This window comes from Papilio polytes, unplaced genomic scaffold, assembly GCF_000836215.1.
Source record: "Papilio polytes unplaced genomic scaffold, Ppol_1.0 DF822845.1, whole genome shotgun sequence".
Lineage (NCBI taxonomy): Eukaryota > Metazoa > Arthropoda > Insecta > Lepidoptera > Papilionidae > Papilio > Papilio polytes.
The window spans coordinates 942,433-966,100 of NW_013526359.1; the positions used below are offsets into that span (position 1 = coordinate 942,433).

Consider the following 23,668-nt stretch of genomic DNA (forward strand, 5'->3'; position numbering starts at 1 on the left):
TTATTAAACTTCACACTTGTTTTCTAGATCCAATATTTATGTAAAGTTTAACATCTAGAAGTTTATGCATAAATTGATAACTGTTTTCAAACACAGCGTTTCTTAGAATTTATTAAGATTTAGTACGACATGATTAATTTTCGTTTTTATACCTAGTGTGAAGTAGTATATCAATCGTATTATAAATTATTTTCTGCCCATCGATCGTTACATCGCGGCTAATACCAGAATCGTAACATCGAATTGGTACGTTGTGTCAAAAGTTTTCATTTTAAACTACAGTATTAATTATCGCTTAGTTTGTGACGATCAATAAATGCGTATGCGTACCCCGCTTTCCTGACAGCGCCGGTGCAGTTGAAGGACGCCGCCGCGGCGCCAGTCTGCTTGCCTTTGTAGGGGGAGTTCATCGCGCTCTCCCCGGCCTCCTCCTCGTCTGACACCGCAGTCGTCAGCGACATGCGATCATCGTCCGATATCTACACATATATACAACACATTAATTTATAAAAAAATAAATCTCTCAATCTTAATATAGTATGTGGCATGTCGGAAACAAGGTCCATCTTGACAAGTCAAATCAAAAGCAGGGTTACTGATACGTCCAATTGGTTTATCATTTATCATTGAAATGGATCTCCGCTTTAAATATCTCACAAAAATCACTCTATCTATACTTACTAATATAATAAAGCGTAAATACCCGCTACTTTGATGTAAGATGTACTGAGACGTAAGATGTCATCAATCACAGCATATTTTTTTAATAATTCTTACTTTCATAAAAAGCTCTACTCTTACGAAACGCTTAAGGCTATATAATTTCAAGTTATTAAACTTGGAGAAAAATAAATTGGAAAAAAACCTTCATGTGGAAAAGGGAAGCAAAGTTGCTACGGTTTGTCATCATGACATGTCATTCTACATTTGCAATTAATAATTTAACACATGTATTCGTAATTTCATGCGGATGAAGCCGCACGGGAACAGTTAGTTTAATCTAAACTTCTACAAAAGTTGAGTTGAAATTGATTGTTTTGGTAGAGCAATAATTTGAGTACATTTTCTACAATACTTACTTAAGCTTACATTAATAACGATTAATTCATCCTTTGTCTTCTTGCGTGATTTTCGAGGTAAATGTGGTCATATGTCCTATTTCAAGCATTTCAGGCAATCGTTACGGTTGTGGTTTATGTTCAGAATTTCAAAATCATTGCAACCACTATAATGTGAATACTATGTAACGATACATTTTATAGCTAAATTCGTACGAAAAGTAAAAAAAAAAATTGTTAAAGTTACGGTACAGAAGTGTGTAGTTAATATCATTTGAATTGTGTGTATGAAGGAATATTATAGCAGTTCACGTAACATACGTGCATATATAAATAAACTCTTAGAATTTAATTCAAAGAGAGCTCGAAAGTTGCCACAGACTAATAAAAAGTTCTCTCGCCGCTCTCTAGAAGTTTCTTGACATGAGAAAATTTTTATTAAGCAAAGTGAAAATAAAAATATAAAGCGAAAATTGTCGTAAATTTCGGATAAGATGTCTCTGTAATACTCAGATAAAGAAATCAACTAAGTCATTTTTTAACGATGATATATGTTTTTAATCTTTATAAATAAAACGATTTTTTTTTATCAAAAAACATGTTCTAATTTTCCTAATAATTCATAAGAATTTTATTTGATAGTTTAATTGATGACATCGTATACGATTATAACGTTAGTTCAATAATTAGACTTAAATAAATAGTACACATAAGTGTTTGGTTTGTTCGTTAACATACCTTTTGCAAACAATAATGTTGGGAAATTGTACTATCGGTAACTTTGTCTACAGTATGTTATTAATTTAAAATTAGTATGTTTATTTAAAAAGATCTGGTTACAGAAGTCTATTGGATTTTATAAATGTTAGCAGACATTTATTTTCAATTCGTGTAATTTATTATGATGTCGAAGATATAAAAGATTGTACGCTAACCGCGTATAAATTCAAACATCTTGTACTGTCATGTCAAAAATGTTATATTTACAGATTTTTACATGTGTTAAACAATTCGATTGTTGACCTTATTCTAAGCACGTTTCGGCAGAGAAAATGTAATTACGAGTTATCATACGACAGCAGCCGTGCAATATATCACCTGAGCCTTTTATATCTGACGTTATTATTACTATTATTACTCGTTTCCTTAACTGGCGTACTTAATTTATTATCTTTGTACCTTTGTACATACTAATAAAAGTGACAAGGAAAGGTTATTGTGAATTTAATAAGAAGCGAAGCTAAAATAAGAACTTTTTCTTTTATTTCCGATTTCAAGAATAAATAAAAGGTATGAAAGGAAATAATTTAAGATCGAGTGTCGTAACGCGAGCAGTCTAACCTGCGTCCTTCCGAGTATTGACGTCATTACCTTTGTAACTCAAGAGTACTCCGCGCTTTGCAATATTGTCCAAGTTCTATCGTTCACTGCGAGAAATATTATATTGACAACTAACGTTCATAAATAAAAGAAATGTGCAACAAGGAGAAGTTTCTGTTTGTTTTTTCATACACTGTTTTTAACTCGTAAATAGTAAGTGAAATAATTACATGTATGCCTTTGCAATGGTCGTTTTATAAACATTTTCTGTTTTTAATTAATTTAACGGATAAAGATTTAAGATAAAAAGTTACAAATCACAATTATTACCTTTAGGATTGTGAAAATACGTTGTATCTGTGTAATTGTATGCCATTACGTAGGACAATAAAAGCTTAAAAACGTGGAAAGTGAGTGACATCTTGTAATTGCCTGGATTAAGTTTATTGCTCTGAAATATTCCACAAGTTAGTATTCGTATATTTTATAGGATGAACGTCAGACGGCGGGCCAGAAATAATCCCTACAATCCATAAAACTTCTTCGGAAATATTCTTTTCGTCGTACTTTTAATCCTTATTCTCGAAGCGGCTTCTTCATTTCCATATACGAGCATGTTTCGTGAATTTGATAAAGATTAACGGTGCCGCGTTTCGGAATCCATTTTTTACGTTTGACGATTCGGGAAAGGTTTATTTTAAGATAATAATTTCGACTCTAAGAAGATTACGTACCATTTTCATCCTTCAAGTTTTATGACATTATAGCAAAGTAAAAGTGAAAATTAATACTTATAAAGAGTAAGAATTTGAACTTAAATTCGTAAAGATACTTATAAAAGTTCTGCTCGATTAAAAATAACACAAAACACAAAGATACTTAAAATATGAAGATACATATATTCTTGTATTTATTACTAAGTTTTTTACTAATAGTGGAAACGATGTTCGTATTAAAGTTAGAAGGCTTCAAACATTTCAAAACAGTGTTTGGTCAAAGTTTCCCACAAGGGCTAGGATGCAGGGAACAAGACGTAGTAGTGACCAGAGCACGCCGCCGACACCGCCCGGATTACGGGCCCTTTAGTGAAAAGTTCAACCAAACGTGCCTTCATTGAATTCGTTCAGTTCCCGCCAGCATTCCCTTTGATCTCGGCGTCGTAAAGCTCTAAATATTTGTTGGCAGGCCGTGTCGTATTAACGTAAACGTGTTAGACTTCGTTTGTGTTGTTTGTTGATGACGATAAAATAACATGAAATAAAAGGAATCTCAGTAATATATGTATGGAATATTTTTAGACGCACACTACCTACGGCCTGATGAATGAAATATGGCTGAATACGCATTTAATCCTATTCAGTGGAGTTACGAACACCTGTGTGAAGTGTCCTAGACGAGTGTAATTAATGATATGCCCTATGTAATTAAATATAACGCAACAAATAGGAACATTTTATACAATGTTTTCACTTCACATGTTGCAAATGTTTTACAAATCCATACTAATATAAAGAGGGAAGATTTGTAGTTTTGTAGGTAATGAAATAATTCTGAAATTACTGGGCCGATTTTAAAAATCTGTGAAAAACAAAAAAAAAGGGGATTTTAAGAAATTTAAATGAAGCAACCTCATATAAACGCTTCAAACTTTTATCTTTACTTCAAATATCGAGTTCCGTTCGCAGTTTTGATGTAAAAAGTGTTGCAGAGTTATTTTAGGTGCGTATAATGTAATTTACCGGCAGCCGCGCCCTCGTTTCCACTGAAAATTGTCGCCAGCGCCAGCCCGGGAAGTGGCAACTGGCTTCTGCGCCAACGTAAAACGATACTGCACGGCTATGGAAAATGTTTTATATATCTCTAGATGTTTTGGCAAATGATTTTCTAAAGAATCATATGCATACGGTTTAGTACAAGTGTATGATATAATAAACTATTAAATGGAGATCTAATATTGGTGTAATAAAATAACCAAGAGACATTTGTAATTAAATAGCAGGTTGCAGATGTGTTGTCTACGTCAAACGGTTAGTAACATTTATTACTATTGTGCTTTGCGGCCGCGATATTAATATCGATGATATTTATATATACATTTATGTGTCGTTAATTACACGTCGAGTAATATAATTAAATAGATATGTTAGCGCTGTCTCTTGCGCTTTTGATCGCGACACAATAAAACCGCGGCGGGCGACACGACGGGTGGGCGACGGGCGCATGCGGGTCGCGTTGGCGCACTCTTGGCTCGATGGCCCTCAGCACCGCGCCGTGGCCCCTTACCTGTGCCTTTCACTACAAAAAAAAAGAAAATACATCTCATAGAAAAATTTATTATATAATATAACCGAGGTGCATAAGACGAGAGTACGACGAGGCACAAAAGCCTTCCGCTTATTTATAGAGATCCGCAGAAATTTGCACAATACGTCTCAATTTCAGTGGCAATTAAAATGAAGAGATGAATCTCGGCATCTGAACACTGCGTTTATTACGTCTAAGATATTTCGTATTTTGAGTAGAACTAGATTATTTACATTTTTATGCTAAAGGGATAAATAAATGTTTCACTACTGCGTGATATAATTACGTACGTAAGTATAAATTTTTATTAATTTGCTTATTGAACAAATAGTTTATGATTATTGAAAAAGAAATAACATGCTTAAGATAAATCTAATCTGGTATAGGTTGCAGTACCTTTGGATCGGTTCGTTTGCGAGAACTCATTAATTAATCTTACTCCCTAGAGATGTACTTTGCTGCTTCGAGTAACATTATAGTACAAACATACGTATGCCACTAGTTGAAGTCGTTTGAATAGATAGTACCGACTTATTTCTCTGCAGTAGAGTACAAATAGTAAAATAGATCAGTAAGGAAACTCGAAATGCAGAATTTAAATATAAATTAGATGCGAAATATACATCTAGTAAACGAGACATGGCTTATTGTTGACTAGCTTTCGCTCGCGACTTCGTCAGTGAGAAATTAAAAAAATGCAAAAGTAAAAAGTTTTCAAGACTCCTCTATATCTAGTGCCTAATTTTATTGAGATTCGTACAGTCGTTAAGGCTACAAACACTAACAACCATCTATCTAAACTTTCGCATTTATAATATTAGTAAGGAAGGTATTACTATGGAAGGTATTGTGGAAGGTCCATGTCTTGCGACAGATCCTGACACAGGCTAATGACATCAAAATTAAGAGTCAGTTAATGCACATTTAAAAACTGAAAAGTAATTGTTTAAAAGTTAAAATTTATTTTATAATAGAAAATATAAAAGGATTTCGCTTTTGTATAAAAATCATAAAAAGCATTTATTACTTTTACAATCTGAATTAAAACGCGTTTAGTAACTCCAGGTCAGTCGTGTCGGAGTTTCCAGAGTAAAACAGTCATTTATATCAGACGTAGTTTAGTGGGAAGTCATAGTCGTAGTTGTGAAACAAACTTTCCCTTTGCCGTATCGTTTAGTGTAGAACATAATTATGTACCTAGCGGTTGTTAATGTTTCACACCAAGACTATAATATGCAGTTTAGAGTATACTACGACTTGCAATTATTTGTAAAACGATCACTATACGCCGGCACTTTTATAAAGATAAAAGATATTAAGTAAAATTAGGAGTTATTGACAATTTATACACTAGGGAAAATAAAATTATGGCACGGAAAAATAAAAGACGTGATCTGGGATTCAAATGTCAGATTCTTTAGTCGCACGTGGTAAATTGCTCAAATCAATTTTCAAGTTTGATTTTAATCAAAACTATATGCAGTGTTTTGTTTTAATACATTTTTCGTATTTAATTTAGTCTATGATACTTTTCTATAACCATTTTTAAAGCGTTATTCTTCTATTCTGTGTTGGGTATAAAATTTAAATAAAGAACCACAATTGGACGGTCGGGAAATAAAGGTTCCCGTATATCAATCCAAGCGGAATATAAATTCTAGCATTTCAATATATTCATAAATATTCGATTCGATATTTATCATACTCTCGTATTTACAGGTACGATATTACATTACGTTTTCACGGGTTTTTCGCTGATTCTTTTTTAGCGAAATCGTATCTGCATTATATTTCGCTATAATATTTTTTGAAGTACACGAATCAGGCGTAATTTATTTTACTCGTTTTAACTTCAAAAATATTTTAGTGCACACTGACAGTAAAATCGTTTAATGCAAATGGTTTAAAAAATAAATTATAAGTGGAGTCTCCTGACAATTTTAACCAATATTTTACGATCCTTACATGTAAAATTATGAATATTTCAAATGATCAAAAACCAATTAAAACCAATTTCAATTTCAATGGTGAATCTGAAAATGAAAACTTTAATTCAAAGCAATTGAGTTGAAAATAAAAGGCCTCGTTAGCTGAAAAGGAAATTGCAGCTTCCCGTGGAGGAAACTAAAATAAGGTCAAAATGTTAGCTATATTCTACCGGCTTTTTTACCTCGAGGTTATCTATTGTATAAGGTTATTGTGAGGCCTATTGAAAGCTGGCCTCTTGAGGTTTACGTATGTATGTACGTATTAAAGCGAAACTCGTCGGATACATTCCTAGTATACTGTATTCAAAACTGATTGGAATATTCTTTTTCTATGCAACTATCAGAAACAAAAATAATAAAACGAAACGAAAGAACCACGCAAACGATACCATTCACAAATCTTTAAATTGATTTGTAAAAATAAAAGAGATGAAACGTATCTAGATTTAATTCATGAACGAAGTAAAGCAAGTACGTTTGAACCACTTATCTTGCGTGAGCCATTAGAGTTAGAGATTTTCTGAACAAGCTTTTTATATGCTTTATCAAATAAACTTCATAGGTTACATAAAGATACCTTTAATATGACAAGAATTCTTGTCATGTGATAAATTTATTTGTGAACATAAAAGCAATAGAGCAAATTACCTTCCTCAGGAACGCTTCGTTACACGTTTGCGATGTTCCTTTCCAGTGATAATGTCGGAATCTAACATTTCCTAACAGTTTTGCTCCATGTAGAATCGACACTTCGTATACAATGCGCCTTATATTTAGGACATCTGTGCGTTTTTTGTATTTGTTTAGTTTTCGTCTTCGTACTATGCGCTCATCGGGCTCCGAATACTCGCCGGTACTGGTAAGCCCCTCCTCCGCCGCCCAGGCGCTGAGCACGCTCTCGATAAAGCTGAAGAGCTGCTGAACGTTGGGCTCCAGTTTGCTCGGTATGTACAAGTAAGGGGATACAGTTTTCTTCGGCACGATCGGCTTTTCTTCCGGCTCTTCCTCAGGCGGGGGTGCGATGTCGTGGTAGGGGCAGTTGTGAACCTTGTGATGGTGGTGATGATGGTGATGGTGATGATGCCTTATCTTGCGTGTAGAGTCACTGGCTGTGGCGCCGCTCCCCCCGTCTCCTCTCTCTGTGGTCTCGCCGCCGCTGGAGTGGGAGTCGCCGCTGCGTTCTCTGCGCGGTTTGGGTCTGGCTATGGGGGCGGTAGAGGCGGTAGAGGCGGTGGCGGCGAGGGAGGCGAGCGCGCCGGCGGCGAGGCAGCAGTGGTGCGCGACGCAGCAGAAGCGGGCATCACCCTTACGGAGGCCCGTGTGGGCCTTGTGGCAGAAGGAGATGTCGGGGATACGCGCGCCGAGCGCGGCGAGGTGGGCGCGGTCGGCGCACACCTGCATAAGCAGATTCTCGCCGAAGTGCACGGTCTTGTGCCGGCGGCGGCGCAGGTGCAGCAGCGTGCCGCTGCCGGCGAGCGAGGGCGGCGCGGAGGCCGGAGCGGGCTTGCCGCGGGGCTCGGGCGCGCGCGCGCATCGTGCCGCCGGCGCGCGGTGCGTTTCAACCATCATTGGCGAGGCGAGGAGCGGCGTCAGCGGCCGGCGGCGACCGTCACCTCATCCCGCCCGTGCACCCGGGCCCGCCCGCCGTCTGCCGCTCCCGCTCCCGCCCTAGCACTGCTCCAAGAGGCGTTATCGTGTCGTATGAAGCATCTCACTTGTCTTTATTGTCCCACGGCTAAGTCATTGTGAACGATTTGATGTACCACTTTATCGTTGTTTTAATAGTTTTTGACTTTTATTTACTCACTTTTTGAAACAATGGAGTTATTTCAAACCTGTTGACATGTATGTTGATCAAGGTAAAGGTCGTGTTATTAAGACATTCTATGTAGGTTGCGAACAGTAATGTGTGTACGTGTATCCTCAGTAAACATGGAACAAGTTCTTTGATTAACTTAAGAAGTATAAAAAATGTAATAATTGCTTTTGAATTGGTTGTTTTGTTGTATATTATGAACACATTGTTTGTAAGAAAAATTCGGACTAGACTTCATTACTCACTTCTAACAATTTTATTTCCTAAGGACCAAAGGGTTGTTTGTCATTAATATCCCAAGACAGAAGAAATGTTTGCAAGCGGGTCCTTTTCTAAATCAATTTAAATTTTTCGAGCGCGCCTAATTAAGTAGAAAGTGCGCAGGTGCACAAAGCGATTCATCGACTAATGTACAAAGGAAGCTCCAGGAGCGTAAACAAGTTATGTCGACTTATAACGAGGAGGGAGCGGGTAGCGTTCTGCATTTGAAGCTCGTTCACTGCAATGGACGTTAACAACCTGTCACGAGACGACGACTGTACACGAGAAATAAATTCACACCCACTACATGTTTGCTTTTCATTGCTTTATTTAATAAATACTTCTGTATCAATTTTCAATTACTTTTATTACAATGCGTCAATTTAAAGTTTAGTATTCGTATACTTAAGTTTATGAAGAATAATGTTCTCATAGATTACGAGCATGAATTTCTAAGGAATCGAAATACTGGGAAACAGTAAGTTCAAAGCAATAGGTATGCTATGTTATAAAAAATGTTAAAACTAGAAGTATTAAAAATTTTGAGAGATGGGACGCTACTTCTAGAACATTAACTGTATCATCTAATCCAAATTGTAATACGAACATAATCTGATAATCTTAAACATAAGAATTGCGACAAATAATTCATTGCGACACAAATTCATGAAATTATTTATGAAAGGAAAATTATTCCCGTCAGAGTAAAATGTACATTTTCTTGGTGATGCTTTTTCTTATATGTAAGTTGTTGCTAAAACTTTGAGATAGTGAAAAGTAAGAGAAAGAACTACTATATGAATAATTACGAGACGGTGCGAGGGATGGGGGGTTGAGAAAAACGTATAAAAGTAGCAAAATTTTATGCGAGGACGCTCACGGACAATAGCAAGATGTCAGCCATGAAAATAAACACAGCGAAGTTTGTAAGTACAAAGTATTCCCGCTCGTTGGCGTTTTTACCAAATAAGATTGACGCATTGCTTCCGTTTCACTTGAGGCGAAGCGAACATTGAATACACAGTGTATTAGCGAATGATAAATTACTTGTACATAGTTTGGGCACGTTTTAATTATGCTAACAGCGAGCTTTCACAAGGGAAGTAGGGCGTGATGGATGCAAAGCGGCGTCGCGTTTGGACTCCCGTGACGTCACCACGCCATGTCCCCCTCCCGCCTCCGGGCAAATGACATAATATGCACGTAAAATGATTACGGCCAGGTGTGACCCGGTGACACGTGTAGGCAAATTGGTTTATCCCTTGTGCTGTTGCGAAATCCATCGGACGAGATTGATTATTGATTTTATTATTTGAACGTACATTCCCTGGTACTTGGTTTAGTTTGGATATTGGAATTTCACGAAAAATAACACGTTTGAAAAATAATATTACAGTATTAACATCGTTCATGGCTAATATTTTACAAAAGTTTTAATTCCGTTAGCAATAAATACATATAATGTATTACTCTTAGTATTAGTGCGTCCTATACGTTAATTATCGATAGTCTAATCCCTAACAATAATTAAGCCAACTATAAATTCACATCTAATGCAGATTATTGCGAGAAAAGCCATTCATACCCATTGACCTACATTTGTCTCCCAATTTCTGGTTTATAAAATAATTTTAAATATTATCAGCACGTTCGGGACAATGACAACTTGATAATGATGACTATTAACACGTTCATTGCCGATTACGAGTTTTTGTTGATATACGAAAATCGTTGTGGCGTTTAAGGTGTTAAATAATCAAAACATTACAAGATTATAAACCTGTTATAAATTGTATTAAACTATAAATTAGTTTAAGTTAAGATGTCTTTATAGAAATGTTAAGTATCTAATAGTTCGTAGAAGTTAAGATATTAAATGACGACAATGTCTCGACAACTGTGAGATTTAAGATATTCCACAAGTTAATTATTATTGGTAACCACGACTCCAGCGAACTAACAAGTTCGCTACAAATTAGCATATTATTAAACCGACGTCGGATGTTACATCGCAAACATTAGAAAGCGCTTAATGCTGTTATAAATTTTGCGTATATTTTCATTAAATCTCGCGAACAACAACAACTCTATGATACATACATACAGCCGAGTTAGTTACAATAGATTAGATTTGATATGTTGAGCTTCATCAAATCAATGTTTGAACAATTTGGGAATCAATTTTAAAAAAATAATTGATTGATGATCCGAATACAAATTCAATAAAGAATAGATTTGACTATCAAATAACATACATAAAAGTTATTATAGCATTTTAATTTATGATATACTTTACTTTTTAAAAAGGTCTAAAAGACGAGAATGCTCAGCGTTTGTGCTTAGAGACATGTCTGTTTATTGAGAACTGAATAATCGTCATACCATCGATATTAAATATAATCGAGTTCTATAAATATATCTGACTTGAATTTTATTGATAGGTTACAGCAAAAACGTTTGTGTTAATCTATAATAAATTACTGGCATGTTAGTAATAGATTAGAATTGAGATGTCAAAGAGCTCGGTCGAATTAATGTTTGGACAAAGTGTAAATCTCATTTGATTTACACGCGTTTGCTCCAACATTGATTAAATCTAAAATAGTCTACATAAATTCCAAACAGACCGTATTTTTTATTTTAACCAACCAAATTATATTTGATCGATAAACTGTCAATTTTCAATCTCGTTCATTGTATTTACAAAGCCTTTAATATTAAAGAACCGATTACCGGATAAAAATTAAAATTTCATGAACTCAGTCAATCGGAAAACTCTGACCAGTTGAAATTTAACTTACCATAAATTTCAGCTTTTCCTGCTGTTAATAACTATCCTATTGTAATAATTTCGACGGTTAATCGTTTAAAGACGGACTCATTATCTTCGCATTGACTTAAAAAGACGTAATTAATTTAATGAAGATAATTCATTTCAGAATTCCTAATTAATTTTAATTAAGGAACTTCAAATGGTGATAGACTTTTTTACTGCAGTAAATTAAATGCTGTAATTTATGACAATTTTTAATCATTTGATACAATCTTAGAAACACCTGTATTTCTTCATGATGCTGACATTTAATAGCGAAACACAAGCGATTACATGAAAAAGATAAAGTAACAAAAAAAGCTTTTTTCGCATGGTGCAAGTAATTAGCAACGAATTGTGCAGTGTATAAAATATTTTTAGCCGCCGCGCTCCCTGGCTGCTATTAAAAAAAGTTTACTTGTTTTCGGGGATTACATTTTCCGTATATTTTCCTACGCTTGTTCTTGTTCGCAACGCTATTAACGGTCTGAAGTATTTTTCCCTCCTTCGTGTGTATACTGGCAAGTTAAATAATGCTTGGACGAAAACTATTCTGGCAAAGAATTGTTTATGATTGCTGGTGGCTTATAGGTCAAGAGTCGTCGCCGCGGCTCGTTGCTTCAGAACAATTGTTCGGCGTAACCACAGCACCGGTAAAATGTTTCATGTCGCGGCGCACCTCAAGTATCTTTTGAATGCATTGATGATATAGAGCATGAGTAAATTTGTGCGACTGTCTATTTAAAATTACTGCTTACAACACTTAAATCATCTTAAAAACTGGCCAGCACAGGTTTAAGAGACTTCCATCGTAATTAAAAAAGGATAAATTTCTTCTCGTGATATCTTTATTACTAAAATTGTAGACATAATGTTTACAGTGTTTAGAAATGTATGATTGGTATATTTATGCGAGTAATAATAATTTATTTCTACATAAGTGCATGAAAATGTAAAACATACGTTCTGCAATGCGTTTTTTTATGTCAGTGTTCTTTTATTTGACTAAAAGCAAAATCTTTGCGTCGAATATTGCATATGAAATTCAATTCCAATCGAAAACTGACTCCTGATGCGTTTGTAAACCAAATCAATTTTAATTCGATATGACGTTTGATTAGAACCGATAGAAATGCCTTAATAACACAACCTTAGCGTAGAATTGTTTTGTAAAATAATTTATGAAGTTTTACAAATCGATGCAGTATTTTGTGATCGAATTACAAATAAATTTTGTCGAACGAAACGATGAACCTGTTCCGATGTCTATTGGGCCGAGGATAGGCGTACACATCACTGTTACACATGTACTGCGAGCGCCGGTACCGGTATGATATCCGCGAAATGTATAGTGCTGTGAGTCCGTGAGGATCGAACGCGTTCGAGCCCCGACTTATATGTTAAGTTTATAAATAAATAAGTTTTTTTGAGTTACATAACCGAGCACTCGGACACGCGGAACTAGTCCAACGCCCTGGCGGCTCTCACTGCGACTGGCTCGAGCCACGGAGACGGCCACGGAGGGCACCGCGCTCGTCAAACTCCGTCGCCGCTCGGCGCCCAACGATCGTGCGTGCTCGGTCGCGCTCGGAGCACGCGCGCCTGCGGGCGGGCGGCGCCCAGCCTCTCTCGCTGCCCCGCGCCCCCGCTACGCCGTAGCGTCCGTAGCGCCCCCCATCGCCCGCCAACCACTACACCAACCCAGCCTTTAATTTATTTCTGCTAAAACGAACGAATGTTTCACTCATCACATTTTTTTCCAAGAAAATATTCTAGACTTTAATCAAAGTATTACTTCAAATAAGACTTTACATTAATTTGATTTCAATATGTTTTCGAATTCACATTTAGATATAGCATTGTTACTATTTTAGGTTTAAATTATTGTATAAAATGTTATTTTCACACTTAATTTAAAAGCTACTATAAAACGATTCTGGTACGCCGGACGCCAGACTGGCCCTGCTCGGTACGAGTCGGTCCGTTTGGACTTTTCTTTTTGCCCATAAAGCGTATGTTTATTTTAAAGGCGGTTCATTGTCATGCAAAATATGAGAGCATTTGCAAATCCTTTTAAATCTGAAAGCTTGTTATTTTTACGGAGATATTTCGCGTTGTATATCGTTTAACATTCAGCCCACTTTTCATAGTACGATGGAAACCTAGTTTGGGGTCAAATCGATTGTACGTGTGGATAATAACGGCATTACGATTAAGCGCTGCAACTGAGAGATATGCGATGTTGCATTATGCTCATTCATATGAGTGTTATGTTCATTGTTTCCAATTTAAATGAAAAAAGTGTTACAATGTATTAAAATTAATGTTTCGTGTAAAAGCTCCGCATAATCAGGGAGTTAATGGTTGTCGCGCGACTGTCACGTCGCACTTGCGAGCCAGTCCACGCGGAAGATCCCTGCGCTCGCTTTACAAAATGATTTAGTAGAAAGTCATAAAAATATTCTCGTTTATTTATGTGTAGGCGGGCGTCGGGTTGAATGCACTCAGACGGCTATTTACTGGGTATGAGATTAGTAGGACACGGCAAGGGATCTTATTGATTGATGTCATTTTTCTCTTGGATTCGAGCATTTTCATAACTATAGAAATAATCTTACATCTTTTTTATCGCTATCGCTAAAACATTTCGCTGGTGCTTACGTGATTGCAAGATTTGCTCATATCGTAAATAAGACGTTATCGTGTATTGTTTTTGGTTTTGCTGAATTAGGTTCATTTTATATCTCAAGAGAAATCACGGGTATACTTAAGAGTTTCTTTTTGAGGCATATTTTCTGTAGAAGATTTACGAACCGTTATTTATAGTTTTGGTTATAATCCAGACATTTGGTGATAAAGAATTTTATCCCTCAATGAATTGTGAAATTTTAATGATAGAGTTTCTGATTGAAAAAAAAAATAATAAATTTATGCGATCGATTTTTTAAATAAAATTTTCAGGTAAAAATGTACGATTGTCTAGTGAAGCCACTTAATCTATATGTAACATAATACGTTAAACACAATTTACGTAAAATCACAACAAAAAGGTGGATCATAAATTTCGTATTCTCATATCTTTAGACATAATTTAATGCAGGGAAGTGAGAAACTTTTACATACACCCTCCATTACATTCGTGTTGGTTGTCGGATAATGGTCGTTAAAGAGAAATATTTGGAGAAAAAACATATCATAGAGATAAATTAACTACTTTAGTTGAGTAGACAGAAAGGACCTATCATCCATGTCACTAAGATAAAAGTTCATACATGTATTTTTACTATTTTCGAAATTTGTAGATTTAAATATATTCTGAAAAATACATGTCTCTCAAAAATGAATTGACCACGTGTTTCTTAACCAAAAACATATTAATTTTTCGTTTATGTTACGAAGATGTTCTGGCATTACCAAAATATACGTGATAGGTCCTTCTGATTTTATAAGTCATGTGTTACAAACGTGTAAATGTCAGTGAAGGTATTAACGAGTAAACTTTAGTTATTTGAAAACGTTTTTCAAATGTCAACAATATTATGTTTGAAATACATCGTGTGGTGTTCGCCAGAGCTGATAAAATACGTCTGGGAAGGGGTTTCAAATTGTGTGGCAGACGCTGTTGGGAAAACTTGCTTTGAAAATTTTCACCTCAAACGTTCAGAAGATTATTACATATTGAATTTATGTTATACACGATAACGTGCTTAGAAATATTCCAAAAGATGTAGTGAGCGACAATTCCTTGAATGAGATATGATTTTTGGTAGGTGATGTAAATTTTGAGAAAGATCTAAAAATTTACATCACATTCAAAGCATTTAAGCAAATTGCAACAAATTTTAATAATTATCTTGTCTATAGTCAAATATTAAAAACAGTCAATAAAGGGGCTGTAATATTTCTGTTATGATAATATTATCAAATCCGTTACAAAAACAATTACGGTTAAAGGAACCTTTATTATTTTAGCCTCTAAGCGATGATTTATGATGTTTCTGCTAAAAAGGTACCTTTGCTTACACGTGTAAACGCGCTGATGTGAAATATTTTGGCTTCTACAAAAGCTTCGGATTAATATAACGATATTAATGTGCTTTAGTAATAGGCTATTAATATTAGAGTAGATAAAGATCGGCTATTTGTAATGAGCTGACAACCTGACATACATAGTAACATTAATAATGATTGTGTTAATAATTAAAAGGACAAGTGATTCATTTGTTTTTATAATTACTGATATAAAATTATCAACTTTAACAAAAAAAAAGACGATCTACATTTGCAAAAAAATTTTGTTGTATCTAAATCGATAAGTACTAGGGTTTACTAAATTTTTTTTGCATCAAATTTGTGCGGCAAATCTTAAACCTCTTTGTACATTATTATTAGTGTTATATTTAACACGGTTAATTTAAGTTCGTTTTCTGCCGACGAATTGGTTGTTGTTTTTTAGCTTATTCCTTCTTGGATAATCTTTCAATTATTTCCCCAAAGGCGTTACTCTTTTCAGATATTTAATCATTCTGTAAAAGCAATTTCATCTTACAAATATTAAATGAAAATTGTATATTGAATTTCAGTAGAGCAGTAAACCTGTACGTTAGCAATCAGCCTCGGCAGTGCGCCGATGTTTTCATTTTGTGAAAAAAAAACAACATCTTTAGGTTGCAGAATTTTTGAAACTAATGAAAAGTGCGGAACGGGGAGAGGGACTTCTGTACTTTTTAATGAAAGCGGGAATTTCGACTTTAAGTTTCTCCAAACTTTATTTTATCCAAACAAATATTTACGAGATTCTATATTTATCTTTTCAATGATCTATATTTTTATAAAACGTTTTGATTATTGGCAATTTTACTCTTATTTGATTTTTAAAAGCATTTAATTTGTATTGTGATTTTGTGTAAAACTTCACGTATTTAGGGCACTATTGAAAACGATAGGAATGAAATATTGTATAGAGAATCTAAAGTTTTAAAATTTATTTTGGTTTTATGATTAAAATGGTGTCAAATATTAATTAAGTGAAAGTATTACATTTGAGTAAAGTAAAAGACCTAAGTCCGTGTAGAAAATCAATTATCTCTCAGCTCCGTGTGGGTCGAATGTAACACGGATTAATTAATTATTGAAGCGTAGAGATCACTCGCTTATCTACCGAATTAATGGAACAAAATCGCTTTAATGAGATTGAGATTAATCCATTATACATGAAACTTATTTAGACTTATATTTATATAAATAATGGCCTCTGTGGTATGATTAATCTGTGTAAGCGGCCAAGCGGTTAGTTAAAATGATCAAGATGAATGAATATCTTCACCCAATTCCTTTCGCAAGATAGAAATCTATGAGCTTTTATCGCTATTGAAAGTGTAACATATCCTATTACACTTTCGTTCGTTTATTGATAGATAGTGTTCTACGAGTTTTTTCGTTGTCTATTTCGATGACGAATAGATACGAACGTAAGTAACTACTCTGTATCAAATAGGTATTATTTAATATCTGTACAAAGGCATTAAATCCCAGTATTCAAAGGTAATATAAACTGCAAAACACAAAGTACCTACTACACAAATAATTACACTTTTAGGTGTTTTAGTAAGGGTAAACGGTCGAGTTAATTTTCTTCGAATCGCCAATTCAAAGTAGAAAGGATAGAAACATAAACTTGCGACATCAGAGGGCGAAAATTATATCATGTTACGTCGCTTCAATGTGTTAAACATAATTGGGCGAGCAAACGAAGCGAGTAGTGTCGTTACAGGGGACTGAGTAATGGCGGCTTGTCGCGCAGGCGTGACCCGGCTTGCATCGGTGTAACTGCGATTGCTACGCTCGTCAGTCCACTGCAATCGGAACAAGGACGGAAGCGACATCTACGTGACCCACGTATAATATTAAAGAAATGAGGCGAATCCTGTCAAATGTAATGCTTAACTTTGATGCCGCTTCCCAGACTCGAATCTTTTGATGTGTTTTTATGTTAATTTACTTCTGATTATTGTGATTAGAATGAGGAAGAGCCTATAGGTAAGTATTTTCAATTAACTGTTGCTACATGAAATAAGATTCTTCTTCCTATAATTCGTAAAACGTAATTTGACTATACAAAATAATGATACATTGAGTAAAGGTGGTTTAATTATTTGTTTTAGAAATTCAAATCTATTAACCAAAAAAACATTTTAGTTACCATTTAAATTGAACGAAAAATACTTTGCGCAAAACGAAGTAATTTGTACAAACGACATTGAAATTCATTGACAATATCTGAAACGAATCGGACTGTTTGTGGAAACGAAACTAAACAATGATTGGGGCCTTGGTTTTTCGATGTTTCAATATACATAAATTTAAAGCTCCTCTTCGCTTTTGTTTGCGAACTTTACAATTCATGAAATCAGCAATCACATTGAGATTCATTGATAGAGTGGAGACAAAGTTTGTACAAAGGTTACGACTTATATAAGTCTTCTGACATAAATGTAATTTGAAATATAATGGTATACTTAACACGGCTACCATATTAGTTATTTTATTTATAATAAATAAGTTGTGGATTAAATCATTTGTAAACAAGCTATAGCCTAATATATGCGAAAGACAAAATATAAACTATTATGCGCTGTTCTTGACTGAAATCTTTGTATTTTAGAAATGTCCACATCCATACATTCGTTTCTCATTTCGTGGCAACGTAATTTTTGAATTCTATTCAAACTTTTACATTATTAAGAAAGTAACAACAAAGATAGTTTAATTGTAATGAAATAAGAAAGTAAACTAAAGATATAATAAACTAAATATGCAATAAAATATAAAGTTAACCGCGGTAGCAGCGAGAAACTCTTTGTCTTGTTTTTATAATGGGTTTAAAGTCATTTTGCACCTGAGACGTGCCCTGCATGTCGGAGCCACCGCAAGCCTTAAGGCTTACACGAGATAAGGATAACGTTTTCTTTCTCTGCCATATTCCCGGCGTCCGTGACTAGTATAAACTACGGGAATTTAAAAGTTAAGCTAAAGTTATATTAACACGCTGGAATTTCATTCTAATAGTCGTAATTAAACTGTAGTTAGTTTTGATTTACCATTTTAAAGGTAAAAAAGTAGTTAAAGAGCCGTTTAAAGATACGTAATGTTATAATAGAATAATTTCTACTCGCCTCCTCAAGGCAAGTTTATGCCTATCACCATCGATTTCTAACTTTATAGAAGCACTAAGAAAATGTAGCTCTAGTTTCAGATTCGTCTCTGAGTGTCACCTAAAGTCTGTGATAGATTTTAAAATATAGATATTGGGCAGTTGGTATTTCATCACTAAGGGATACTTTAAATGTTGCATTAATGTATAATGTTTACGAGATAGCCGAATAATAGAATGGCAAAGAATTAACACTGCCAGTGGCAAAGACGAAGTATGGTGCTTGGTTTAAAATAGTAAATTGTTTTTATATATCCAAAGACAAAAATGGCTTATATTGTTGCTAATAGACTTACCTTTTTATAAAAACTAGCTTTTGCCCGCGACTTCGTCCGAGTAGTATTGGAAAAAACAAAAGTGAATAACCTATGTTTTTTTCTATATTCTACATCTATTCCAAATTTCATCGAAATCCGTTCAGCCGTTTAGTCTACAAACTCAAACAAACATCCATCCATCTAAACTTTCACATTTATAATATTAGTAAGAAGCAAGATATCCTTGTATAAATGACGTGTAAACGTTTACGTATAGATTGATTTTAGTTCATAAAAATTGTAGTTTACATTTTATACCTGAAAATATCTATAACTACGTACTTACCTTGACGTTATTATCGTGTTTCGTAAGTTGCGTTACTTACCTGTAATAAAAAAGAAAACCGTTAAAAAGCTGCATCATCAAGTAAAAATGAACGCTAAAATAAACGTAACAATGTCCATATAAACCAGTTTCATATTACTTATAATTTAATACCAGTTTTTTTGCATTATTTTATATGCAGGCGTATTAATATTAATAATTTTAAAATTGCCTGTGTATTGTAATATTTAGATATGAAATGAAAAAGTAATGTTTAGAGCTAAATAATAACAGGAATATTCAGCGGATAACATAAATGTGAAACAAAGGCCTCGTGCGACTGTATACGTATTTCCGCTACAAATACGTCACGTAGCGGCACGTTTTTCCTTCCATTTATTCGGCCGTTGTGAAAAATTACAGGTATTTGTTTAGAAAATACGTTCTTACGTTTTCTTCAATTTCTGGTCATATTTTCATGTAATAAGATTAATTTAATATAAAAAAATATATTGTTAAACATTTTTTAAATAACAGGAAACGAGATTAAATTTATTGATGCGAGATATCGCGACAATTCCCTTCATTATATTCTTTATCTAAAAATATTTCGACAGAAAACAACCTCTTCATTTCCTTTAACGTAGCCAAATGAAACATACTTTTTTAATATTTTAAATCAGGGAGAGAGAAAATGTAATGGAAGAAATATGGTTTTAATGGGGCTATCGTGAAAATAAATTATGTTTCTTTGTCGCAAATTATTGTTAAAAGAAGTTGGCTGTTGAGAGCTACGAAAAAAAAAACTTTATTGAAACAACAAATTCGTAATTACATTTGTTTAGGGGAGGTTTCTTTCGGCGAAATATTAAGTACTACCTCACTTAGAATTACATGATAAAATACGGTCTGAATTATAATTGTAATATTAACTTATTTAGTTACATTTTGAGCTTTAAATTGCGTAATGCACCGCACATGTACGACGGACAAAGTGTTGACGTAAAATAAGCGAAATCAATAGGAAGACGACCCTGACACAATTTACAATGGCCGTGCCTTAAACTGACGCGGTCGCGTTCAAAAATAAACATCGGGCTTGCGTCCCAGCGGAGAGTAACGGGGTATAAGTCGAATAAAATATATTTTTCATTAAAGCGGTTTTAAGATAGATGAGGGTTTAGTGACGTCACAAATAATATTAGTGCCTTTTCCCTTCTATCCTTTTCTCGAGAGGATGACAAGGAAAAGAGGATTTGACGGTGGAGGAGACGCATAGGAAGAAAAAATATCCTCTTTGTACGTCTCCTCTCCCGTTGATTAAGACTAGGGAACGTATCTGCAATTGCGGATGTCTATGGGCAGCGGTCGCTTCGCCATTTCAGCGGTTTCAGGTGGCCGCTTGCTCGTTTTCCGCCTATTATATATACAAAATATTGAGAAATATGAAATACATTGTCATATGTGTTTTATTTTCGACAACGTGTTTTACTAAATGCTCACTCAGAGTCGTTTCGACAGAAGCTTAGTGTAGATTTTCAAATGTTTACCGTCAATAAAACACTTTGATACACTGTACGATACGAATAGTTTTAGAAAGAAGATCCTAAACAAAATCTCTAACATATTAAGAGGCTATAAACTGTTCAAAAAAGAAAGATTAGTTTTTTTCTAAAACCCTACAAAACGGAATATAAACTATCTAAGTATAGCAAAGTGTGAAACTTTCAAAATTAAGCAATAAGAGAGCAGCCTTTTTGCGGGTGAGCCGAATTTCCTAACGCGTAAAAACTTTTCTTATTTTTAACACGAATCGTAAACCTTACGCACAATTATTTTGGGGCATTGTTACTTAGTCTTATAATTTATGTTCCATAGAACTGTGCTTTGAAAGTTAACGATTTTAATAACTTAGTTAACTTGTTTTTAGATTTAGCGGCATCGGAACTAAGACTTATGATTTTGGGAAAACATGTATCTACTCATAGTAATGGCCCGTAATAGTAATGTATCTACTCATAGTAACACGCTAATGACGACTTTAAATTATAGAGCACTTTGTTTTTAACATTCACTTTATTTTAGATTTAGCTGTTTCTCACGACTTCATGCGCGTGATAAAATATAGCCTAAGTTTCTCACTCACAATCTAGCATGTAAATGGTGAAAGAAATTTTGAAATCGGCCCTGTAGTTTTTGAGTTATTTCAATAGATGCATACAAAAATACAAGTGTTTCCTCTTTATAATATACTAGCTGTTGCCCGCGACTTTGCCCGCGTGAAATTATTAAAAACAATAGCCTATGTTATTCGTGGATAATGTAGCTTTCAAATGGTGCAAGATTTTTTGAAAACGGTCCAGTTGTTTTTGAGCCTATTCAATACAATCAAACAAACAAAGTTTTCCTCTTTATAATATTAGTATGAAGTAAAAATTTAGGATACGATAAAATTTAAAATCGATGCTTTATTAACAACTTTTTAAGATGTTAAAACACTAATACAATAAACATGTTGTTAAGCCAGTGTACTACTACGTCGTAAGATGTAGTGTCGTTGTGAATGAATACGTAGTGCGGTGAACCGACACGTCAAGAAGTAATTAAAAGACACGTGTCCCGTTCACTGAGCACAAGCAAAGTAAAGGATTGTCGGCGACCGCAGCAAGCCTCCTTCATTACCTCGGAGCAACTTTATACTGCACAAAGAGAGAGCATCATTAAGAACATGCTCTCTTTCAAATACTATATAATACTAAGTGACAGTTCTACTGAAATATGATGTTTACAACTTTACGTACTAATAGAAGTAATAAAAGGCTACTTGTAAATAATTAAGGCGACTTCATAATAGCAATTTGAATAAGGTTTATTATTATTTCTTGGACTGTGTTCACCTCAGTATGTCACATGCTTGAATATATCTAAAGAGTTAATGAACTCATAAAGTTGTTACACTTTTTTATTTAAAAACTTTTATTTATAGTTCCAATATCCAGCACATAATTGCTTTGCGTTAATTTTTTTTTTAGCTATACTGAAAAATTGAGAAACTAGATTGTGAAAATACTAATGATAAAGCGAGAAAGGTATAAAAAAAATTGATTAGTAATATGTTAACGTAACTTTCTAATTAGACATTTAACTAAATGTCGTAATACGAAATATTCATGACATTGTTATAGTTTATTTCCTTATGATCATAGTTGTTTATGTATAAAAACAGAAATATATTGAATTATGTAAGTTTGTAATTGTTTTATTTCTTTAATTTATGCGGCTTCCGTCTACTTAACGGGATTCAACAAACGTTAATAAGATTAATACAAGTTTCTTTGTAGTTTGTGTCATCTATACTATTATAATAAAGCGTAAACACACACTTCTTTGTTGCCTAAGATGTCGGCAATTATAGCATATTTTTGAATAATTTTTTTTTTCATAAAAAGTCCTCCACTCACGTCATACTTTAGGCTATATATTTTAACACCATTAAACTAAGGGGGTAAATATTTGGATAAAAACCTTAATGTGGGAAAGAGATCATAAGTTGCTGCCAACATCAAGAAATCAAGGTTATCATCGTATCATGTCATTTTGACATTTGTAATTGATAATTTGACAAATGTAAACAATAAAATAAAGTTTTTATAATTTCATGCGGGTGAAGCCGCACAGGAACAGCTAGTATAAATGAAGAAGCTAAATAAAAGAATTATTTATTTTACTCAACATTAAATGTTAAATGTGTATCACATATCTGGAATAAAACAAATAAATTTTAAACATAACACAGGTGAAAAAGTTTGTTTAAAATAAAAACAAAAAATTATTCACGTTAAATTAATATTTAATATATGAAATCTCAGATATAAAATATTACACTTCAATTTAAGATGTAGTGTACTTAATGTTTATGTAACTTTCGAAGTCAAAAACTACTCAATAATAGTTTAATCTAGTTTGTAGAAGAGAATAGTAAATCATGTTATCTACGTATAAAACTACAGATGTTCTAATTTGAAGGGAGTAGGAAATAAATAAATTTATAGGTCAAAAAACCTCAATAAATTAATTACCTTTATAAAATCAGCACTTTTTGATTTGGTGGCCCCCATACAGTTACCATGTTACGAACATATTTATAGCACCTAATAAGTCGAATAAAAACAAATACTTAACGCGAAACTACTAACAACAACAACAGATATATTTGTGCGCAAAAGATATATTTTATTTAAAAATCTCAATTCCTAACAATAGTAAGCTATAACGTTGAACAATCTAATAGTTAAAACAACTTTGCGAGTTTGG

The 23,668-nt window shown here is 34.1% G+C and overlaps 1 protein-coding gene across 1 annotated transcript in view; it reads right to left on the reverse strand.

Moving 5' to 3' along the window:
- The window catches only part of LOC106105605, a 75,789-nt gene that overhangs the window by 24,006 nt on the left and 28,115 nt on the right, over positions 1-23,668 (reverse strand). Inside the window, exon 20 of the mRNA XM_013286022.1 lies at positions 331-479. Within this exon, the coding sequence (XP_013141476.1) occupies positions 331-479 (149 nt within the window). The remainder of the gene's footprint in view (positions 1-330; positions 480-23,668) is intronic.